The sequence below is a fragment of the Agelaius phoeniceus genome, chromosome 24, assembly GCF_051311805.1.
Source record: "Agelaius phoeniceus isolate bAgePho1 chromosome 24, bAgePho1.hap1, whole genome shotgun sequence".
Lineage (NCBI taxonomy): Eukaryota > Metazoa > Chordata > Aves > Passeriformes > Icteridae > Agelaius > Agelaius phoeniceus.
The window spans coordinates 3,272,793-3,296,573 of NC_135288.1; the positions used below are offsets into that span (position 1 = coordinate 3,272,793).

Below are 23,781 nucleotides of genomic sequence, written 5' to 3' on the forward strand. Positions count from 1 at the left end.
TGCAAAAGTTTCTGGTAGTTTCCGTCCCAAGACGGCCCCGGTCTCGGGGTGGTGGCAGAGCCGGACTCCCATCCCCATTCTGCAGTCACAGGAGGCATCAGCATCCCTCTCCAAAGGGCAGCCTGCAAACCAAGGGCTCCCTCTGCGGGCGGGCGGGGCAGTCCCGGATGGTCCCGCATCCCGGAGGGGACACAGGGACCCGCATCCCGGAGGGGACACAGGGACCGCAGCCGCTCCGTTACCTGCCCTCTCCGCTGAGGAGTTCCCCGGGACGGGCTGGCACCGGGGCACGTTCCTGAGCGCCGTGTCCGCCCTGCCCGGCGCTACCGGGCCCTGCGGTGCGGCTGCTTTCCGCTCCAGGGCTGCCTGTCCGCCCGGCACCGCCGCACCGCGGGCCGCGCACGGGGCACGGTTGATATGGTTGATATGGGTTATACGGATTATATGGTTGATATGGGTTATATGGGTTATATGGATTTTATGGGCTATATGGTTGGTATCCGCCGTTTCTAGCGCGGCCACAGCGCCGCCCGCAGCCCGGCGGGGCGGCGGCAGCCCCGCAGCTCCGCACCGCACGGCTCGGCTCGGCTCGGCTCCCCGGCACAGCGGCGGCCGCTGCCGGCCGCCCTTCCGCCCGCCCGCCCTTCCGCTCGGCGGAGCGGCATCCCAAGGAACGGCATCCCAAGGAACGGCATCCCAAGGAGCGGCATCCCAAGGAACGGCATCCCAAGGAACGGCGGCGGGGCCGGGTCAGGGCTACGGGACCGGCACCGCGGCTGCAGCGATCACCGGCGGAGCGGAGCCCGGCATCGCCGCGAGCCCGCGGTGCTGCTGCTGCTGCCGCCCGGCGGGGCCGAGGTGAGCGATGCGTTCCGCGGTTCCGCGGCCCCGGGGCTCTGCGAGGTTTTGGGAGTCTGTGAGCACAGCCCGTCTGCCGTGATGCTCTGTCCTCAGCGTTCGGTTCTGCTGGGGGGGTGGACCGGGGTATCGGTCGGGCTCCCCGGTCCCGCAGTGCTTAGAGACAACCGTGCCTTTTTTTTTTCTTTTCTTTTCTTTTTTTTTTTTTTTTTGTTTTGTTTGGGTTTTTGTTTGGTTTTTTTTGGTTTTTTGGGGGGATTTTTTTTTTGTTTTATTTTAACTCCCCCTCTCTCCCCTTCCCCTTTCCCTTTTTTCTTCCCCTTTCCCTTTTTTCTTCCCCTTTCCCTTTTTTCTTCCCCCCGGCAATTCAGCAGCTAAACCCCCTCAGCTGTGTGTTTAGCCAACTCTCGCTGGGAGCTGTGGATAGTTCATGAATATGCACAGGGAGATCGTTTCCCGGGAGGCTGCCTCTATAACGAGCTGATTGAGCTGCGCCTGCAGCAGGGCTGCTCTCCTGAGGGAAAAGTTGGGAGCCAGAACTGAGGAGCTTTGTGTCCCTGGCTTCACGGAGGCTTGGCCAGCCTCCCTGAGGAGGAGCAGTCAGTGGGGTATTGGCCGTACTCAGGGGTGTTAGCAGGTCCAGCCAGGCAGGATCCTCATCTGCTGTGTGCCCAAAAGATATAGAGAGCATCACGTAACTAGAACCTTCCTGTTTTATACCAGCTTGTGTAGAAATGGACTTTTCCTGTCTAAAAACACTGCACCACTTAATAAGGACATTTCATTGCTTAGCAACAGTCCCAACTTAGCTTGGTCCTTATGGCTCTTGCCATTCAGGTGGTCTCCAAAGATGTGCCAGTAAAGCAGCCGCTGTCCTGGAGGGAAAGAATCTCTTCTCTTTCTTCCTTGGTGATGCCATGACCAAGCCAAACGAGCAGGGGTGGTTGCTACTGCCCAAGAATTTAAGAGCACTTGAGAGACTGGGAGCTGAGTGAAACTGAAAAATTCCAGGCCAGACAAAGCTGGAAGTGGCCAGTCCCTCAGGCATGTGTGGGACTTTGCAGCTGCCCTGTTGATGCATCCTGTGTCTCTTGCACCTTTGTTTTGTGCACAGCCGTAGCAGCATGCTGGTTAACAACCTTCATTTATGCAATGATTAGAATAGTATTTTGACAGCTGTGCAGAGTCTGCTGGTGTTTAATGTACAAATAAGTTCCTTTAAAACCAGGCTGATGTCCTCGTCTGCTGCAGCAAGACAGACTGGTTGAGTGGGGTGAGGACTTGTGCTTTGGAAGAGCAATTCAAATGACAAATAAACACACAGACCTTTTGCTCACAAAGCCACATCCCGATACACATAAAATTTGCTACCTTAGAAACTCAGGCTTTTAAGAACAATTTCCCCATGAAAATTTGTGTAAGCTTTTGAAACTAGCTGTCCTCATCAGAACAACTCTGCCTGGGGACAATATTTTTGTTTCTTTCTCACCAGTAACCTTGTGAAGTGTTGATAAAGATAGAATCCACAGCACCAGCTTCCTTTAATTGCTCTTTTAGACTGTGTATCTAGATGGAAACCTAGCAACACAACAACTGTATTGAAGGAAGATATTTCACTTCTTTTATCACCCTGGATGCATCTTTAGAGGTTAGACTCATCAAACTAGTCTCTTTACCCCTTGGAGCCTTATAGCTTGATTCTCTAAGCCTGGAATAAAACAGAACTGAGCTGGTGAAAAAGACAACAAAGCTGGAATGGAAATGCTTAATATGATAAAAGATCCATTCTTCCTTTCTTCCTGCTGCCCCTGTGCATACCTGCAGTATTCCCATGGGGAAGATGCTCCTCTACAGAGAGAGAATGCTTATCTAATAGGAAAATGATTTAAGGGGAAACTACCCATCAGCATTTGTGTCCCTTTCACCTAGAGGCACAAGGGGAAAGCTGAGGGAGCAATGGCCCAGAGCAGTGTGGAACAGTGTAATATGTGAGAACTGGGCTGGCATTGGGGAAGAAGCATCAGCATCACCCAATCTCCAACTGCCCACAGTGGTGATGACTGCGGTTCAGTCTCTGCAATGTACAGGGAAAATTCCTCCTCAGGGGTAGAGAAAAACCCCCAACACACAACCCTAAACACAAGCTGAAGTCACTTATACTCTGTCCAGATTTCCCTCACTGGCTATAGTGTGGTGTTTTTAGCTATATTGACAAACACCCTTGTTGTGCATGTGGTTCCTTACCATAGAATAGGGCATTTATAGGGAGTCAAGGTGGCAATATCTGACTGGCTCTTTGTAATTTGGGGGCACATAAATGAGGGATTTCACACTGTTAAAATTGCTGTTAGTTTTTAGATGTTTGGGGGAAATGTGTTTGCTAGGTGCTAAAAATTCTTTTAATATCTAGTGTGTCCTTGGCTGTGCCTCCCAAGATCTTGTGCTTTTTTCAGTATTAATGAATTAAACATCACAAATGCCTTTGTCACACCAACAGATTAAGCAGTTAGGTTACAGGAAAACTCTGACCCCTTCTGTATCTGTAATTTCTGAACTGCAAATGAAGTGTTGTTGACAAGCTGTATTTTGCAGGAGTTTATGGGGTGGCTGTGATGTGTGTGTATGTTATCAAATCACACGAGAGCGATAGGATGGGTGCATTTCAGTTTGGCACAGGGAGAGGGTATGCACAAGATGTTAACATTTTACATCCAAAAAAGCCACAGCGCATCTGTAATCCTCTTGTGATGCCAGTGCTCCAAGATAAGTGCTGCTTATACAAAGACTTGCCTGTTGGGTATGAGTACTTAATAAATACGCCCGAGTGAAACTGGAGTGGGATAGAAGTTCATACGCTGGTGCATGTGGAAAATCTGGATAAAATGTGATTTTTATGTCTGAAGTTTGAACAGGTCCCCCTGTGAGTCGCTGGGTCTCTGGGTAATGCTGCTGTGGTTTCTGTGCATGCCAACATGCAGTAAATCCTGTCAGAAACTCTCTTCAGCACAAAGTATTTAGCATACAATTGGTTTAATCCTCTAATCTTATCAAGATTAACTAACATGAATGAGAACTGAACAAATACATTCATTCTAAAAAAATCAAACCCCATTATATTTCTCAGTGTAGTGCAAAAATATTTCTCCTTTTACTTACTCGATTGGCTTATTTTTTTAATCCATTGTTTGTTTAGAGGTATCAGACTATAAATTTGGGTTTAGTGGTGAAACTTACAGGTAATCGGCTCTCCCGTGGTGAGAGTTTATCTGTGATTTGAGCAGCTGGAGGGGATTTCAGGATCAGAGGAAGGAGTGTGGCCTGAGGGCCTGGTTACTGGGAGGAGGGAGTGCTCCTCACTTCTTTGGCAGTCTTGTGCACTTTTTATTGCTTTTGTGCCAGTCAGGAAGAACAGAAGATGTACGATAAAAATGAGAGCAGGCTCCCGGTACTGAAGTGATTTGAGGATTTATTCTAATAAAAGAAAGGCCTAAAGCAAGGGGGCCCGGGCCGGGCAGGAGCGGGCCTGGGGCTCCTTCAGCAGCGATGGCCCCGATGTCCCAGGGGAACGGCTCAGCTTCCCTGGGTCAGGAGCCCCTTTTTATCCTGGTTTTTGTCCCTTGGATTGGTTTCTGTTTGGATCCTTCATTTGCATGAAGGTTTTAGGCCTTGTTTGGCCATTGCAGTTCTGTCCAGGCTGGCTCGTGGTGCACTTTGCTGAGGTGTGTTATCACAGAATCACAGAATGGTGGGGTTGGAAGAGACCTCTAAAATCATCGAGCCCAACCTATGCCCTAACACCTCAACCAGGCTATAGCACCAAGTGCCATGTCCAGGCTTTTTTTAAACACATCCAGAGATGTGATTCTGCCACCTCCCTGGGAAGAGCATTCCAGTACTTTATTATTCTTTTGGTGAAAAATTTTTTCCTAATATCCAGCTTATACCTTCCCTGACATAGCTTGAGTCTGTGTCCTCTATGCTATGCTGAGTACAGTATTTCTTATAACTACCCTTTTAACCCCTTTTACAATATAACAACCAAACTAACAGTACATGCTTAATGATCAACTATTTTACTACAGTTTCTAACCTATTTTTAACAATGTCCTCTGCCTTCTTCCTTTCCACACACCTGGCTGTTTCTCTCTCTTTAGAGAGGTAAGCAGTCCTCACAAGGCATGTGTGAAAACTTTCTTTGGCTCTGTAAATGTGTTTTCAAACCTCGTGATGAAGTTGGGCAATGAAATATTAGTTGCTAGAACTCAATCTCCCCCCATTCATATAAAATTTTGATAGCCAAACCGAATTTTAATTCCATATCTTTTATTTTAAAGAAAGCAAGCAAGCAGCGCTGGGTGGCCGAAGAGTCACTGCTGCACTCATGGCACACACTACAACAACTTCACTAGAGTATATATATACTGTTTTTAAGCCTACAAAGAATTTTCCAATGTGCTTGTGTTAGTCCAAATCAGCAGCTATCAATAGGCTGGGATCAGCAATCTTTCCAGGTGGTCGTTGGCTTCCTGTCATTCTTGTGGCCGTCTGGAGGGAGGCCTTACACTGGTGTCTGCTACATGATTTTTGTCAAGTGCATCAAGCTTTTTATTATACTTAAGCATTTGTTGCAATATCCCTTTAGCTTTACCACAACCTCCTCTATTTTATTCTAAGCATCAGTCGTCTTGCTATCTCATCTCTTTATTCCACTGTATTTCTTCTATTTCAATGCTTTATTTGCCTATTCAGTCAGAAACTTTAAAACTGTTCTTTGTAGTTATCCCAGGGAACTGGGATCCACTTTTGACACAGCAGATACAAGCATTTGCTGATTTCATTGCCAGTTGACACGGATCACAAAAACATTTTTCACACCCACGATACTGCAGAACAGGCTATCTCTTCAAATGATTGATTTAACACAGATTTACCTGAGTTCATTCATCTTGTACCTTCACCAGGGTGAATTTCCTCTCAGTTCTGTCCTTGCCTTTGCTAAGGGCTGGATTCTGCCTCTCTCCTCTTTCAGAGCAGCACCTCATTTCATGAATAGCTCTGCTGCCTTCAGTGAGACTGTTAAAGAGGAAGGCTGTGGTGCCTGTGACTCAGACTAATGCAAATCAATTTAAAGGACAGATTAAGTGCAGTGTGAGTATGGATTGCAGTGTCTGGCCCATCATGAATAATTCAGGAGTATGGAGGAGACAGCCTAAGCGCTTAATCCAGCTCTAAGTGAAGTCAGCAAAAGACTTTCCATTGACCCCCGTCCAGGATATGTTTCAGCAAAGCTTAACTACGTGTGAGTTTGTAAATTTTCCCATTGGTAGCAGTGTGCTTCAGGCGTGGGCTACAACAACTGCCTGCATTAGCACCCAGCTGAGTGTTATTTATGACTCTCTCGTCTGTTATGCTGTCATTGACCGTCCTCTGGAGCACCCAAGGGAAGCTTTCTGAGGTCTGAGCACGGCTATTGAGTCACGCTTTTACAGCACTGAAAACCAGAAAAGATTAATAACTGGAGTAGTACACCATTAAGAGAAGAAAAGACAGACACAAAAAAGTTGGAGAAACAAGCTTCAAAGGTTTAATTTTGGTTACTTAGAGCCAGGAAGGTGCCCTCCTCCTGCAAGAACAAGGCAGTTGAGTGTGGTAGGGATCCCCCCACAACTGGACATCTGCCTTTCACAGCTCAGGAGTCCTGAGCTGCCCACAGCTGACTGTGATCCACCTTCCCGGGGTGAATTGAACCCCCAGGGACTGCAGCTGCCCCTGGAAGACCCAATGTGAGAATGGCAGAGCAGTTCTGCTGGTGGGAACCAGAGGATGCTCTCTCTGCACCTGCAATTTCCAACCTCTGGGCATGGCAGGTTGGGCTTCTTCAGGAGCCACCTTGGACCTGCCCTCCAGACATTTGGAGTGTCCAGTCTCTGGATCTGTTTCTCAGTGGAGTGTCTCACAGTCTGATGTATATGCTGCAAGCCATTTCTTTCCACATCCAAACTGAATTGTATTTCCAAGCCCATACATTCTTTTTCTCCCCATCCTAACCCTTGCTTCTCAGCTCTTCACACAGGGCTCAGAGATGGGTGTGATATTTTCAGGGTGCCCTGTGGCAGGAAAGAAATGATGACTCTGACTCCATGATCTTAGAAGGCTAATTTATTATTCTATTCTATTCTATTCTATTCTATTCTATTCTATTCTATTCTATTCTATTCTATCCTATTCTATTCTATTCTATTCTACTAAAGAATAGAGAAAGGATACTTACAGAAGGCTTAACAAGATAATAATGAAAAACTCATGACTCTCCAGAGTCCTGACACAGCTGGACTGCGATTGGTCATTAAGTAAAAACATTTCACATGTTGGATAAACAATCTCCAAACCACATTCCATCCAAAGCAGCAAAACACAGGAGAAGCAATCAGATAATTATTGTTTTCATTTTTCTCTGAGGCTTCTCAGCTTCCCAGGAGAAGAAATCCTGGCAAAGGGATTTTTCCAGAAAATATGACAGTGAGATGGGCAGCTGAGCTGTGGTCTGGGGTGGTTTTGGTCCATTGCATGCTTGTCTCTGGTATCAGTGTGCTTGAGCACAGAGCCTGATAGAAAAGCTGCAGCATCACAGGAAGCTATAAAACCCCAGTCTATGACAACTGGAAACAAGATATATCAGCAGGTAAATGTTTCATCCCCTGTGGCAGTGCTTACCCCAAAGAAGCAAAGCTTCATTCCTGTAAATCTGCTGTCTGGAACCAATTCCTTGATGCACGTTTCCTCACAGTGACTGCAGAGTTCCTAGCATGGGTTTGTGTGTAAGTGGCACAGGAAAGCATCTGGCCTTGTTTAGATTCCAATAACAGAGAGCTCTACTGTAAGTAGTAGACAAATAAGTTTTTTATTTCCTTTACAGACCTCTTGCAGTACCTTGTAATTCTGAGGTGTTGTGAGGGAGATAATTCCTTCTGGACCCAGATCTTGGCTTCTGTGCAGCTAAATTAGTTCCTGCATGTACACCACCCTGCCTACATGCTCATTTATTTGGTTATGTTGCAGATCCTGGTACTGTTTGCATTTCCATTTCTTTGGCTGATTCAGGAAGTGCCTTCGGTTACTTTCCTCTTGTACTCAGCCAGCAGCCTGGTTTTCAGAGGGCCAGACACAGTTCCACATCCACACAGGGCTGCAGAGTGTGTCCTTTTGAAAATCAATTTACAAATGTCTTTTCAAAAATAGTCTGTGTTTCCTTGTGAAGGGGAATCCCAGGAGTCTTTAGAACAAGGCAGGTTGTTAAAGGATAGAAGTCTCAAACTCCAAAATATGAGAGCAATTCAGAGCAGACTATGTGCTTTGCCTCAGGAAAGCTGGAAAAACTAACAGAAGAGCCACAAATATTTCTTTCATTTTTGTGTTTTAACTGCAGGACTTAGTCCTTAGAGATAGCACATGTAGCATCTCAGCCTGTGAGCATCTGTCTGAAAGGTTGGGATGCAGTAAGAAGCTGGGAACAATTGGCTGGAATGCTTTGATCCTTCCAGGTGAAATTGTCCCTTTGGGTTGGCTGCTTGCCACTCACAGCAGCTCCTGTGGCTCTGGATCTCTGCATCTTTGGTGGCAGAAGGGGAATAAGGACAGTGGTGATGTTTGCCTCTTTCTGAACTGCTGGGAGGGAGGAGAAGAGAGCAGAGAGGAGGGACATTCCTGCTGTCTCAGCTCAGTTCTGGTGGCCTAAATCTGTATCCTAGAGACGTGGCAGCTTCTGGGAGCTGTTGCAAGCAACATTTCCCTCCCTTGCACAGTGACTAATGGGAACCAGCTCCTGGTGTCTCTTGTTTGTATTAGGAAGCATCCTGGACTTTCTCTGATGTGAAAAATGCGTATTTTATGATTGGCTTTTCGCAAATATTAAAATGAATATGATATGTGTTATGTTCAAAGTTATGCTGTGTTAATTTTCTTAAGTAGTATGTTAAATATAGTTTTAGGTTATAACAAAATGTTAAAATAGAAACTCTGTTATGTAAGATGCTTTTTTTTAAAGAAAGGACTCACGCCAAGGTAGCAGCCACAGGACACCTAAATCTTTCAGAGAAAGAGAATTTATTGCTCCATTATCAGAAGAAACAAACTTCTTCCTGCCTTGCTCAGGCATGAACACACTGGTTAGGATTCAGAGGAAGAAGCTGACACTGCCCAGACAGAATCCTGTGTTTGGATGCAATTTATGCATCATGCATGAGGTGTATGAATATGCAACAGGCTGCTGTTCTAAGGGTTAATCCTCTGTTAATGTGGGTCCTTTTTCGAGCTTATTTTGCCCAGAAAGAGGTACTCAGACTGTCCATAACTCTTTGTTTTTATTGTCTCATATTGTCCTAATCCAAATTGTCCAAAATTATTATTACTCTAATTATATTACTATTTTTATAGTCATTTTTTAGTATTGAACTTTTAAAATTTTAAAAACAAGTGATTGGCATTTTTCCCATCTGAGACGAACGTGTCATTAAATCCTGTTTGCTTATTCTGAATCCCTGCCCCCTCCTCTTCTAATGGTCTGCAGGGCTGTGCTTATTGGGCTGTTGTAATATTTACTGTGAGTTTCTGCATGGCTGGTGCAGCTGGCAGTGAGCTTTGACTCACTGTACTGGCAGGGGATCTGCTGACCTGCTGCTCAGGCACTGAGCTTGTCTTGTCTTCACATCTTCTGAAAACCCCTGTGCTTGCCCAGGTCCTGCTCTGGACCAGTGAGCTGTGTGGCACTAGAGGCTCTCCAGCCTCTGGATATTGCACATCTGCTCCAGATTTCTCAGTGATTCTTGGAAGGTGAAATAGCAGTGCAAATTGATGTAATTCCACAAGCTCTGGGTTTTCATGAGAGGAGAGCAGGTAGCTGCATAGTACTGCTGGGATCTGCACATGGATGAGGCTGCACAGCCAAGCCTTGTCCCGTGTCCCTTGTCCCTGTGTCCCTCCTCCCACTGCAAGGGGTGGGTTTGGGGAGAGGGCTCAGAGTCTGCATGGGAATCCTGCAGCTGAGCACAGAATGGTGTCAGTCCTGGTGGTTAATGTAAACTGGGGAGGCTGAGCACTGAGTACAATAATAAATGACTGGTAGTCACTGCCACCAGGATCTGGCTTTCCTTTCCAGGGTGACTGTGGTGTGTAAAGCTGGAGTGTATCTGTAAAACAGCAGCACACAAGCTTTGGGCTTGGCAGTTTATTGCATTGGCTTGGGAATTGATGATTGCCTTCTCTGATCTGACATTCCTTCCTAGAGTGATACTTCGAATCAGAGAACTTTATTTTGCCAGAATTTTAAGCATTAAACATTTTACCTAAAAAAGCAACCTCAAGAATCCATGGCACATGACCAGGGTTGACAGCTCAGTAAAAACATGCATTAAGAAAATTCAAATATTAACTTCAAACTGCACCTTTTATAAACTCCATCTTACAGTACAGATAACAGAAAAACAACTGCTTTAGGACATCAGCATTATACCCACAAGTGTTAAAAGAAACAGGAAATGGGATATTAATGCAAGGCTGTGGTTTGTGGCAGCCATGTGCATTTAATGATCTGTAAAGGCTTTGCTCTGAGCACAGGTGCTCAGGGGTAGGTGCTGGAGTTTGGGAATCCACGTACCTTTGACAAGCTCGCTCCTTTGGGCCCCAGCAGGTGGGATACAAGGTGCTTTTGATATCTGCCAAGGCACCCAAAGGCACCTGGCTGAGCCAGGAGTGATCCCTTCACTGAGCAGCAGCAACTTGCAGGGGTTCAGACAGTAATTTTTGTAGTGGTAAGGTAAGTAGTTTTTGTAGTGGTTAGGTAAGTCATTTCTGAATCATATCAGAGCCTCAGCTCGCTTGTACCTGTTTGCAGAAACCTGGAAGTGCCACATAGCTGAGTGACAGCAGAGCTTATCACCAGCACAAGTAACTTAGGCAGTAAACATGGCACAGGGCTGCGAGGCATGCTGTGTGAGATTATAATCGAGACGCTGCTTCTGACACCTACAATCATTAGTTACAATAACCAGGAGCAAATTATTTTATCAGGAAATTAATTTGCTTTGGCAGAGACAAGCGTGTTAGCAAAGTGCTCGTGCAGGAATACCTCTGCAGCAATCCCAGGAAGTCAGGGCACTAAACGTGCATGGTTTGATGCCAGCAAATCTTGGTGACCTTTGTTTTTGAAAAGTGACAGTTGCAGTACTTTAAAGCATGTGTTTTGGGGCAGTTTACTAGGTTCTTTTTGGTAATGTGTGTGAAAAACGCCACACACATTTAAATTTTAAAAGTTGAATAGTAATAAAATGATTATAAAAATAGTAATATAATTAGAGTAATAATAATTTTTGACAATTTGGATTAGGACAATACAAGACAATAAAAACAAAGAGTTATGGACAGTCTGGGTACCTTTTCCTGGGCAAAATAAGCCTGAAAAAGGACCCACCTTAACAGAGGATTAGCCCTTAAAAGCAACAGCCTGTTGCATATTCATACACCTCATCCATGATGCATAAATTCCATTCAAACACAGGATTCTGTCTGGGCAGTGTCAGCTTCTTCCTCTGAATCCTAATGGTGTCTTCAGGGACTGAGCAAGGCAGGCAGAAGTTTGTTTCTTCTGATAATGGAGCAATAAATTCTCTTTCTCTGAGAGATTCAGGTGTCCTGTGGCTGCTACCTTGGTGTGAATCCTTTCTTTAAAAAAAAAGTAACTTACATAGCATCATTTCTATTTTAACATTATGTTATAACCTAAAACTGTATTTAACACACTACTTAAGAAAATTAACACATCATAACTTTTGAACATAACACGTATAATATTCATTTTCATATTTGTGAAAAGCCAATCATAAAATACACATTTTTCATAATGTGTGTGGTGTGAATTTGGCTCTCCTTGTGGAGGTTGGATATCCCTCACCAGCACAAAGGTTACATTGCACAGTGATGGTTATATTTGATGATACAGCTCAAATTATCCTTGCAGAACACAGTAGAGTTTGTGGTTTGTTGCACACAGCCCCCATTTTTGCCCTCAGAAAGATTTGGTACCTTGTGTGTCAAACCAGGCACCCAAAATAAACGTCTGCTTCTTCCTTCATCTCCTGAGCTCCTGCATCTGTCAGATGCAGACTACACCACCCCCTCCTCCTCTGAGATGCTGGAGAAGATTCAGTTCAGCCCTGTTTCTTCAGCCCTCAGACTCTGTCATGACAGGCAGTGTTAAAAAGCTCACGAGGAAATTAATAATTCTGCCTGTGAGGCAGGCATGAGCAGCATGCAGGAAATGAGGCATGAGACCACACGCTGAATGATGAGGAGAGAACAGGGAACTGAATACCTGCTGGGTTTGGGGAGCATCATCATTGCATGCTCTGGTGGGAGCCTGAGTCCTTGCCTTGGACACTGAGCCTGGAAGCAAAACTACACTGCAGAGCATTTACAAAAGAGGGGACAAATTGAGCACGCTGTATTGAGCCTGAATTTGGCATTTCCTGACTGGTGAGTGCTTGACTTTGCAGCTAATCTTTCCACACTGTTTTTGGCATGCAATTATGAGGAGGTCTAATCAGTGTTTGTCAGAGCCTGGAATAGCAGGTGGGTGCATGCAGAAGATCCTCAGCACAGTAGACTGAGAGTGCTCTAAGCAGCCTTTGTCCAGTCTGAAAGCTGGCTGAGAGATGGTAGAATCATTTAGGTTGGAAAAGATCATTGAACCTAATCACTTAAAATCATTGATCCTTCTGTTTCCAGCTGCTCTTATCTTAGCAAGGGCATAAAAGTCCCTGTAAGGTGGAAGAGGGGTGGAACAGTCAGCAGTGGAAGGGAACACCTCAGTAAGAGATGAGGCTGCATGTGCCTGTGCTTGATTTCATAAAAGCTTGAGATCAGATAATCCTCTTTCCTATATACAGCCCTGCCTATTGTCTTGCTTTTTGTGGGCAAATGGAATTATAGACTGTAGAGCTTTTACATATATATATATATATATATATATATATAATTTTTTTTAAAATAATTTTGTTGAACTTTCTTTCCAGCAAACACATATTTATATTATTACACTGCTGGAGCATTCTGATATCATTCTGATCTGCAAAGTGCCTGGGGTCTGGCAGTGTTTTTCTGCATCTTACTAAAGGATTTAAAGCAAGTGGAAAGGGAAAAGCAAAGCACACAGAAAGAAAATAGATTAAAGCCTTGTTGTTGTGCTGTGCTTGCAACTGGGCAAGTGAACCTGCTTAACTAATAATGGTGAGCCAGCTCAGCCAGCAGATCAAACCAGTGCTTTTGAGCAGCATGTGCATCTCTGGGCTCATATCCCACTGAAACAGCTTCTCTCTGTGATGTATCCTCAGGCACAGCTTCTGGTCTGTGGCTGAATTAAGTCAATGTTTTGAGAAGTTTTATAGGAGATTTAGGGTGAGGTGTCCATGGCCTGCCTGACTTTTCCAGGAGTGCAAGACTTCCAAAAGTCAGACTTCCAATTGGAAAAAAAACATATCTAACTCTCCCTATTGTTTTGTTTAACAATTCATGAACAGTAGTCTGCACTGGGAAAGGGACTCCATGCCCTCAGTGATAGCTGTGTTGATAAGGGAGAATGGTATTGTATTTGCATTGCCCCAAACGAAGGAAGGAATGATGAATCTGACTCCATGTTCTCAGAAGGCTGATTTATTATTTTATGATGCTGTATTATATTAAAGAATACTATATTATACTAAATAATACAGAGAGGATACTTACTCAATGCTAAAAAGATAATAATGAAAACTGGTGACTCTTTCCAGAGTCCCCACACAGCTTGGCCCCAGCTGGCCAATGAGGAAAGGAACTCACAGCAGAATGCAATGAAACAATCACCTGTGGGTGAACAATCTCCAAACACATTCCACATGTGAGCACAACACAGAAGAAACAAATGAGACAAGAATTGTTTTCCTTTTTCTCTGAGGCTTCTCAGCTTCCCAGGAGAAAAATCCCGGGCAAAAGGATTCTTTCAGAGAATGTGAATGCCACAGAACAGGGACCTGAGAAAGCCCTTCTTGGTTGTGTTTTAAAATTAGGCTTCTGGATTAGTCTCAGTGATTCAAGTGTAGAGCTGCTGTGTCCTGGTGTCCCTGTGGAGCTCTGCTTTAGTGTGGTACATTAATGCTGCCCTCCAGTTGTTCTGTGTGCAGCTCTGTGTCACAGAGATGTGGCTTTTGCCAGGACCCAGATGCTCTTAGGATAATTTGGAAGCATGAAGGCTATTTCTCTCCCCCTTACAGGAACTTCATGCTGCTATCAAAGGGGCTTAAAGCTGCCTTTAGTAGAAACTCCAGAAGATTTCAGGAGCACAAAGCTGCTAGCCCTGCTGTGAATGCTCTGCACATGGCAGAAACCAGTGTGAAGTTTGATTATTTTGTCAATAAGAATCTCCTATATTACAGAAATTGTCTTTCCTTCCCTTCTAGTCTTGAGCTTCCTTTCCTTTTTTCTTTCTAGCTTGGTGCTGCACAAGGCTTCCTTTTTCCTGTAGGAAGGAACAACTGGGTAATTGAAATGGAACACTAGTGAGGATTTTTTAATGTGAAAGTCAGCATTAATTAGTCAGGTCAGGTGTAATTAGCTTCCTCATCTGTCACTGCTTCTCTCCAACTTGCCAATGACTTTCTTTCTTCTAGATGTCCCTGGAAAAGAGCTGTCTTGTGGGAGCTGCATGGGTGTTTTCCCTGGTTGAGGTGCAAGTGAATGACAATCCCTGTGGGGCTGTTGGGGCTTGAGCTGGATCTCACTTGCAGGAAGCCTGTTTGCTTTGGAAATAGCAGAGGGAAGCCCAGCAAATCTATATGCCTACCCAAACCAGCTGAATCAGTGCCTCTTCTCTAAAGAAGCAGACCCAGGGCTCCAAGGAGTGCTCTAATCCTCTGCCTCTTTCAACCTGGCGCAGGCTAAGCTTGCTCAGAAGTGAGGCAGAGCTTTAATGAAGGCTGCAGGATTAAGTTCTCTGTGTGTATCCTGGAGCTGAAAAAGTAATTGGGCTATGATTCAGTGCTGAGAGTCTCTGGATAGCATGAGAAGTGATGGAGGGAAAACAGGCCAGCCCTCAAGTGAAATTCAAGCAGAAAAAAAATGCATTTCAATCCCCTTCTGGATGATTTGAGGGTTTATCTTCCCCACCAGTTCAATTTGCCATGTTTTGGGTTGGATAGGCTGTCACCCTGATCCAGGCAGGGTCTGAGGAAGGTGGCAATGCCAGATGAGTGCCAAGGGCAGTGCTAAGTGTGCCATGTCTGGCTTTGGAGCTGAACCAGCTCTCCTGGAGGGGGTTGAGAGCTGTGGATGCAGGCAATATGTGCACCCTGTGTGCAGAGGGAGGCTGGCACTGCTGGGGACAGTGCAGGTGCCACCCACCCTGCCCATGCCTCTGTCCCAGAACAATTCCTTGATCCTTCCCTCAGTTCCCATGTGAGTGTGTACAGGGGCTTCTCCAGAAATTTCCGTGCTGGAGTTCACATCAGTACCAGAATTTGTGCCAGTCTGCAGCTAGAGTGTAACACATGTTGGTCACCAGACATTATAGGTGCCCACGTGTTACAAATTGGGGTTTGCAGTCCAGACCATGGCAATTGATGGGCAAATCAGAGGGAGATACCTTAGAATTGATCCCATCCTTGAGTTGAGGATTTAGCTCTTGGTTAAGAAAGAAGATGCTGTAATCCCTTTTCTGCTGCCTTATTATTATGTTGCTCTCTCTCATTTCCCTTTCTTGTCACATGCAAGCTCTTCTGTCTCAGGATAAGAATCTTTTCCCTCCTTCTCTTCAGTAACTCAATAAAATGGGAAATTATTATGGCTCTTTACCTCTCTTTCTAAAGAGAGAGCACATACCGTTTTTCAGATCTCACAGTAATTCCATTCCCCCAGCCAGTGGGAGAAAAGTCAGGGGTAGAGGGGAGGTAACTGCAGGTACACACCCAACCTGCCCAAATGAGGTTACACCTGAGCTCCTGCAGCATCAATCTACAGTAATGAAATAATTGTGGCTCTTTGCCTCTCTTTATAAAGAGAGAACACATATCCTTTTTCAGATCTCACAGTAACTGCATTCCCCAGGCCAATGGGAGAAAAGTCAGGGGTAGAAGGAAGGTAACTGCAGGTACACAGCAAGCTGCCCAAGTGGGATGGGTGAGGTTACACCTGAGCTCCTGCAGCATCAGTCTACACTAATGTGGAGTTCTAGCTTGGCTGTCCCTTACAGGCTGAAGGGAACAGTCCCTGGCAGCTGAGTGGTGGATGGGGGTCCCACACCAGCTATAGGAGCCCTATCTTCCTCTCCTTAGACCTGACAGTAGATTTCCCCCAGCTATTTATAGCAGTATTCATCTTCCCCATGAAATGTTCATGTTTGTGCACACTGTGGTGGTGTTCACAGGGGTCTGAGGATGAGGGAAGAGATGAGGATCTGATTCCATGTTTCAGAAGGTTTGATTTATTATTTTATGATATATATTACATTAAAACTATACTAAAAGAATAGAAGAAAGGATTTCATCAGAAGGCTAGCTAAGGATAGAAAAAGAAGGAATCATAACAAAGGCTTGTGGCTCTGACAGAGAGTCCAAGACAGCTGGACTGTGATTGGCCATTAATTAGAAACAACCAACATGGGCCAATCACAGATCCACCTGCTGCATTCCACAGCAGCAGATAATCAATATTTACATTTTGTTCCTGAGGCCTCTCAGCTTCTCAGGAGGACAAATCCTAAGGAAAGGATTTTTCATAAAAGATGTCTGCAACACACTGAGCCAGAAGCACACACACACCCTCACACCTGCACCCACACTTGCACACATCAACCCCTCTGAAAACTCACTGGATGCCTGGCAAAGGTGAGCACTGTGAGCTGGGGCTGACAAGGTGCTGTGTTTGGGGGTCTGGTTAGGAGCAAAGCCATAAATAGCTGGGGGGAATCTATTGTCAGTTCTAAGGAGAGGAAGATAGCACTCCTTTGCATTTTGTATCTGGTAGCATGAACCATTCCTGGATGTGAGAGCCAGGTTAGCTAATTAAGTGTTCATGCTGCTGCAGGGTGAGCAACATACTGTGAATCCCTGCTGCAGTCTCCTTGCCTGGTGCTCCTGGAGCCATGCAGAGCCTTCCTCTGCTACAGCACTGGGCCCTGGCACTGTCACTTGAACCTCTCCCTCTCTGGTTCCTCTGCCAGGCAGAATGTGGGATGCCCCATGACAAGGTTGTTGTTTCATGACTGCAGCAGATCTGTGGGGTTTGGAAGGAGTGATGCTTTCCTCCTGAGGGAGCTGGAGTGTCCTGGCTCTGCTGCTGCGGGTCTGTGGATTCACAGCTGTGCCTGTGACACCACTGCTGGGTCTTGCTGACTGCTCTGTCTGTGTGCAGGTGCTGGACATGGACACAGAGGATGACCCATTGTTACAGGATGCCTGGCTAGAGGAGGAAGATGAAGATGTGGCCTTCAGCTCCCGGAAGAGGCGTGAGGGTGCTCTGTTGTGTGGGAAAAGCCCGTGCAGAGTCAGGCCCCTGTGTGTCACCCTGCCTATGTCTGGCTTCTGGAATATTGTTGGCTGGGTGTTTACCAACCCCTACTGTGCTGGCTTCATCCTTTTCCTGGGCTGTGCCATCCCTGCTGTGCTTGCTGTCGTCATGTTCCTCCACTACCCCGCCCTGGACATTGACATCTCCTACAACGCTTTCGAGATCCGCAACCACGAGTCCTCGCAGCGCTTCGACGCCCTCGCCTTGGCCCTCAAATCCCAGTTTGGCTCCTGGGGGAGGAACCGCCGGGACCTGGCTGACTTTACCTCAGAAACCCTGCAGAGGCTCATCTTTGAGCAGCTCCAGCAGCTCCACCTCAACGCCTCCCACCTCGGGGTGAGCGCGCGGGTGAGGCGCAGCCCCGCGGAGGGCAGGGGGAGCTCCCTGCAGCCCCAGCCCCACCCCAGCACAGCAAACCAGAGCTCCAGAGTTGGGAGGGGAGCCCCACGCTGGGACTACTCCAGCACCTACATCAGTGCTAACACACAGACTCACGCTCACTGGCGCATTGAGCTCATTTTCCTGGCTCGAGGCGACTCTGAGAACAACATCTTCACCACGGAGCGCCTGGTCACCATCCACGAGGTGGAGCGCAAGATCATGGACCACCCTCGCTTCCGTGAATTCTGCTGGAAGCCCCATGAGGTCCTGAAGGACCTGCCCCTGGGTTCTTACTCCTACTGCTCCCCTCCCAGCTCCCTCATGACCTACTTCTTCCCCACTGAGAGAGGAGGGAAGATTTACTACGATGGCATGGGACAAGACCTTGCTGACATCCAAGGTGAGCTGAGGGCCACAGGCAAGGGCTGGCATGCTCAAGGAATGCCTCTCCTCAGGTTCTGTCAGGACCCAGGACATCCCTCTGGCTGTCCAGGATGGCCAAGACCCCTGCCAGGGGGCTCAGAGACCCTGGCACAGAGCCCAAGATGCCCCTGTGGTTTTGATTATGACCTGTGAAGCAAATCACCAACCTTATATGAAAACCTGCAAGCCATGACAAATTAAGTAGAATGATAGTGAATTTATCACAAGGTGAAAAAGTAGATTTTGGGGTTTTTAGAATGGGGATCCAGGAGGGCAAGATGGAGGGAACTGGGCATGTCCAGCCTTTCTCCTTCTTCTTCTTGGCCTCCATCTTCTGCTGTGGTGTTGGCACTTACAGATTGGTCTAGAGTAGAAGCTCACTGTCTGACACAGGTGATAGGTATTGGACAATAATTGTAAACATTGTACATGTAGTTTTTAGTATAAAGACATAACACCACCCCAGGGGCAGGCAGAGTGCCTGGAACTGTCCTGCTGAGTGGAACTCAGCAGGGCAGGAGAAAGAATTTTCCAGATAAGATACAATAAACAACCTTGAGACTGAGAAATGAAGAGCCCTGACTCCTTCTTCAAGCACGGGGCTGGGAAAAGAGACTTTGGAACTTTTCTCGGGGTCACTCTGAGCAGCTAAAGATCCCAACAAGGTTCAGGCAGTCAGTGGTGTGCAGCTAAGAGGAGTGGCTGCCTTGTATGGAGAGGAAGATGCTGCTGGGCTGTGCCTTGAGGAATTGTCTTTTCCGCACCAGGGCTCCTTTTTCAACCCTGCAACTCCAGTCACAGGTCACACAGACCCCCACAGGCAAGTGAGAGGGACAAGTGAGGGGGTGTCCTCCATGGTACAGATGTCTTCTACTGACTCTTGTCCCCTGTAGATGACTGTGGTTCACTAGAGCAATACCAGGGGCTTGAAAAAACAGATAGGGATGAGCTTCCCTACACGACAGAGCAGATTAAAGAGGTCTGTGGGCTGTTCTGGCAGCTTGTGAGTCACCAGCTGGAAAGGTTCCTATAAGGAGAGGAGGAAAAAGGCCCTGCCTCCTCCTCCCAGCTCTGTACCTTGTGCTGTGCCCCTCTAGTAGAACAGAGGCTCTGGGTGGTGACAAAGAGGTGACTCATGAGGAGTCTGTGGGTGTGCTGTGGCTGTGGGATGTACCCTCCATCTGTCTCCCGAGCCAGGCTGCAGAGGGTGGCTGTCCAGGAGCCATGCAGGGAACAAGCAAAGGATTAAGTCCATCTGCTCCAGTAACAGTTCTGCTACCAAAACAGGAAAGAGCACAGTTCCTGGTCTTTCTGGTCCAAACTCTAGGGAACTGGATTTTGGGAATAGATAGGCAGCGTCTCTTAGTCAGAACTAGCTGAGTGCCTCCATCTCTGCAACCCTCACACCATCAGATAGCAGAGCTACAGGTCACAGCAGAGCCAGGACTCCTCTTCCATGGGCATTGCTTAGTTCTTGTGCTTCCAGGTGTAATGGAGAAAATATTGTCCCAGTGTAAGAGAAGGAAGAGCATCCAGCAGTGGGGTATTGATCAGGATGGTGTTGGCTGGGGGTGCTGTAGTTCAGGTCAGTCACGTGGAAGACGTGTCCCTGATGAGGCAGTAACACAAGCAGTCACAGAACAGAAGTGGGATGTGAGTCTTTGCAATCCACGTTTCCCTGGCCCTCCTTGCTCTCTGGAAGGCAGCAGCAGTCAGCATTGCTCTGAGGAAGGACAGGATGACTCCCAGTTTCCCCATGGCACACTGGATCCCGTGCTCTCTGGAAGGCAGCAGCAGTCAGCACTGCTCTGAGGAAGGACAGGATGACCCCCAGTTTCCCCGTGGCACACTGGATCCCGTGCCTTGCTGAGACAATCAAGCAGCACCTAACAAAAGTGGCACTGCTTTCTCCTGCAGGGTCCCTGGAGCTGGCCATGACCCACCCTGAATTCTACTGGTATGTGGATGAGGGCTTGTCTGCTGAGAACAAGAAGAGCTCCCTGCTGAGGAGTGAGATCCTCTTCGGGGCCCCACTGCCCAACTACTACTCGGTGGAGGATCGCTGGGAGGAGCAGCGCCGCAAGTTCCAGAACTTTGTCATCACCTACGTGGCCATGCTGGCCAAGCAGTCCACGAGGTGAGGGGAGGCTGTGGGCAGGGCAGGTGGGAGTGCACAAGAGCAGGGAAGGGCTCAGGATGGAACAGAGCTTGCAGGGTAAAAGCTCTGTCTTGTGTTTGTGGGGTTCCCAGATGAAGGGGGGAACGATGCATCTGACTCCATGTTCTTAGAAGGATAATTTATTATTTTATGATACTATATTATACTAAACTGTTATAGTAGTCTCCTCAAGCTAGGTCTAATAAGCTTTTGGAGGTCTATAACACACCCAAGATAGCTCAGCTACCCTTGCAGGCATAAAATCAGCAGGATGGCTTTTGTTGCAGTGTTAGAAACAAAAAGGTTTCATGAAAGGCAAAATAACAAACAGAGAAAAGCCAAGCCAGGCACCAGAGGTTCTTGTTGCTGGTAAAACACCTTACAAAAGTGATTAGTTTCTTTGTTCACTTCTTTTTTTATTAAATTGCAGAGGTGGGACTTTCTGGCTTCTGTTTAATTAGCTATCCTTAAGTTTGAGGTGAGGTCTCTTAGACTTATGAAGTAGCTTTTTCACTTAATTGAGAAGAGAAATTTTTGGGCTTTTTTTATTTTTGAGGAGACAAAAGATAGTTTTGTCACTCTATCAACAAGAGGCACACTCCTATACTAAACTATACTAAAGAATACAGAAAGGATACTTACAGAAGGCTAAAAAGATAATAATGAAAACTTCTGACTCTTTCCAGAGCCTGGACACAACTTGGCCTGATTGGCCATTAAGTCAAAACAATTCACATGAAACCAATGAAACAAACACCTGTGGATAAACAATGTCCAAACACATTCCAAAGCAGCAAAACACAGGAGAAGCAAATCGGATAATTATTGTTCTCCTTTTTCCCTGAGGCTTCTCAGCTTCCCAGGAGCAACATCTTGGGCAAGGGGATTTTTCAGAAAATATGAATGTGACAGCTCTGCCTTAAAGTTCACACCAGGGCAGAAGTGCCTATTCTATTCTATTCTATTCTATTCTATTCTATTCTATTCTATTCTATTCTATTCTGTTCTATTCTATTTCTATTCTGTTCTCTGATAGCCATGTTCCATTTGGCTTCACTGGGAAGGCACCAGGAACAGAAGGTTTGACATGCTAGCTTGGACTGCTGGTCAGGTTTGAACAGTGGCCATGCCAGTTTTCATCTGTTTCCAGATGAAAAAGCATCTCCATCGAAACTGGGCTCAGCCACAGAGCTGTGAATGATGGTGGGGAGTATATGGCAGAAAAGTACTCATATGCTTCCCTTTACTGCCACTTCCACATGCCAGAGACACCAACAGAGACAATGAAAAGGGGACAAAGTTTGAATCTACTGCCTGTCTTTCCACTGAGAGCTTGTCTGGCATAGGATCTTTTTGCTTCTGTCTTACAAATCCACTTCCACTAGCTCAAACAGGACTTTCTTCCTGCTCTGAATTTGGCCACTACTGGTGTGATGCAGGGGATGAAAGTCTTTACTCAAGGCTGCTCAACCTGTGGATCAAATTCTGCTTTTTGTACAGAGAGGTGGGGAAGGGAGTCTCAGGGCAGGATAAGTTTCAGGAAGTGCAGGCTCTTTTCACTGCCAGGTTCTTGGTTGAACAGAGCTTTGCTCAGTGCTTGTGAGAGAGAGAGATGATAAAATAGAGCTAAAAGGCCTAGAAGAGCATCCCAGTACTCAGGCAGGTGACAGAAGGCTGTGTGTCCCAGTCTCTGTGCCTTCTTAGACTCCAGCTTCCTGCTGCCCTGAGTCCTGGTGCTTCCCAGAGTGAAGGGATGCTGATCTTCAAAAGCAGGTTGGAGTGCAGGCAGCCACAGAGCATTCTCAGCAATGGGCTGGGAAAGCAGATTGTGATTCTGACAAGCCAAAAAGGAATTGAGGCCAAGGCTCAGTTCCAAAGCTCAGATCCCTGATAGCTTCCTGTGGTGCAGCATTATTGTAGTCCTGGTTAAATTATGTTGGATTATTTTTGCTCTGAGCCTGCTTCCAGAGGCAGAACCTGGTAAATCATATAATTTCTGATTAATCTCTCCCTCTGCCTGCATCCACAGTGCTAATATAATAAGCAATGATTAGGATTCCAGATGGAATTGGCTTTGAAGGCTCCAGGAACTCTCTATTAGTACCTAAGACCCACCATGCAGTGGAGGAGTTTTAAAAATATTAGACCTACTCTTTATTTTTTTTCCTTCCCTGTATGAATTTCACCTCCAGAAGCAGCTTTGTTCAACCTGCTCTCACTGCTCTGTTTTCTCAGAGAACTGCCAGGTTATTAGAGCAGTGACCTCCTTTGGCTCTGGAGGAGCTACTGTGCTTCAAACCACCTGGTTCTGCTCCTTTTGTGCTCAACTATTCCTCTTCTTTCATATCTCCCCACCCCAGCAAAGTCCAGGTGCTGTATGGAGGGACAGATCTGTTTGACTATGAAGTGAGGAGGACTTTCAACAATGACATGTTGCTGGCCTTCATCAGCAGTAGCTGCATCGCTGTCCTGGTCTACATCCTCACCTCCTGCTCAGGTATGCTGGAGTCACCTGTTCTAACACAAATCCAAATGTGCCCTGGCTCTCTGTGTCGAGGCTGAGGAGAGGCTGATGCCCTGGCACCAGTGTGGCACTGCAGCATGCAGAAGGGCAAGTCTGATTCTCCAGAGCAGAGATTTATGGGCAGGGTGAGGGAAAGACTCACAGGAGGTCAGGAATGAGATGCAAATGCCAGTCTTGGTAACACTGGCATAACTTTGATGTGATTTTTTGCATGAGCCTCGTGGGAAGGAGTCTGCAAGCAGTACTCCTGCAGCCCTGAACTGTTCTCTGTCTCCAACACACTCATGGGAACCAGTATCCCAAAGGGGCAGATGGGAGGTGTTTGTTATGCTAGGGGTGGCCAGAGATATTATTTTTTTTCCGTGTTTCTTTTCTGCTGTAGTGTTTCTGTCATTCTTTGGCATTGCCAGCATTGGGCTGAGCTGCCTGGTGGCTCTGTTCCTCTACCATGTGGTGTTTGGGATCCAGTATCTGGGTATACTCAATGGTGTGGCTGCCTTTGTCATCGTGGGGATTGGTAAGCTCATCTTTACTCAAAGCCTTCAGTGCTTCACCTGTGCTGCCTTGCCCTGCCTTCTGTCTGCAGGAGAGAAGAAGGTGATGGTGGCAAATGCAGATTGAATTTTCAGGCCCTTTTCTGTTACCTATAAATTTAATATTTGCAGTTCAAATATTAAGGGGTGTGAAAAACGCCAATCACTTGTTTTTAAAATTTTAAAAGTTTCATAGTAATAAAATGGTTGGAAAAATAGTAATACAATTAGAGTAATAACAATTTGGACAAATTGAATTAGGACAATATGGGACAATAAATACAAAGAGTTACAGACAGCTGGGTACCTCTTTCTGG

General features: G+C 46.4%; 1 protein-coding gene across 2 annotated transcripts in view; it reads left to right on the forward strand.

Annotated features, from left to right (window-relative positions):
- Positions 1-542: 542 nt before the first annotated feature.
- DISP3 (dispatched RND transporter family member 3) overlaps positions 543-23,781 on the forward strand; it is a 48,281-nt gene continuing 25,042 nt past the window's right edge. Inside the window, exons 1-5 of one of the 2 annotated variants that reach the window (XM_077190125.1) lie at positions 543-858; positions 17,290-18,226; positions 20,167-20,386; positions 22,768-22,904; positions 23,314-23,448. In XM_077190125.1, the coding sequence (XP_077046240.1) occupies positions 17,299-18,226; positions 20,167-20,386; positions 22,768-22,904; positions 23,314-23,448 (1,420 nt within the window). In that variant the 5' untranslated portion in view covers positions 543-858; positions 17,290-17,298. Of the gene's footprint in view, positions 859-12,029; positions 12,385-17,289; positions 18,227-20,166; positions 20,387-22,767; positions 22,905-23,313; positions 23,449-23,781 lie in introns of those variants that run through there. The other variant, XM_054647920.2, reaches the window with a different exon arrangement.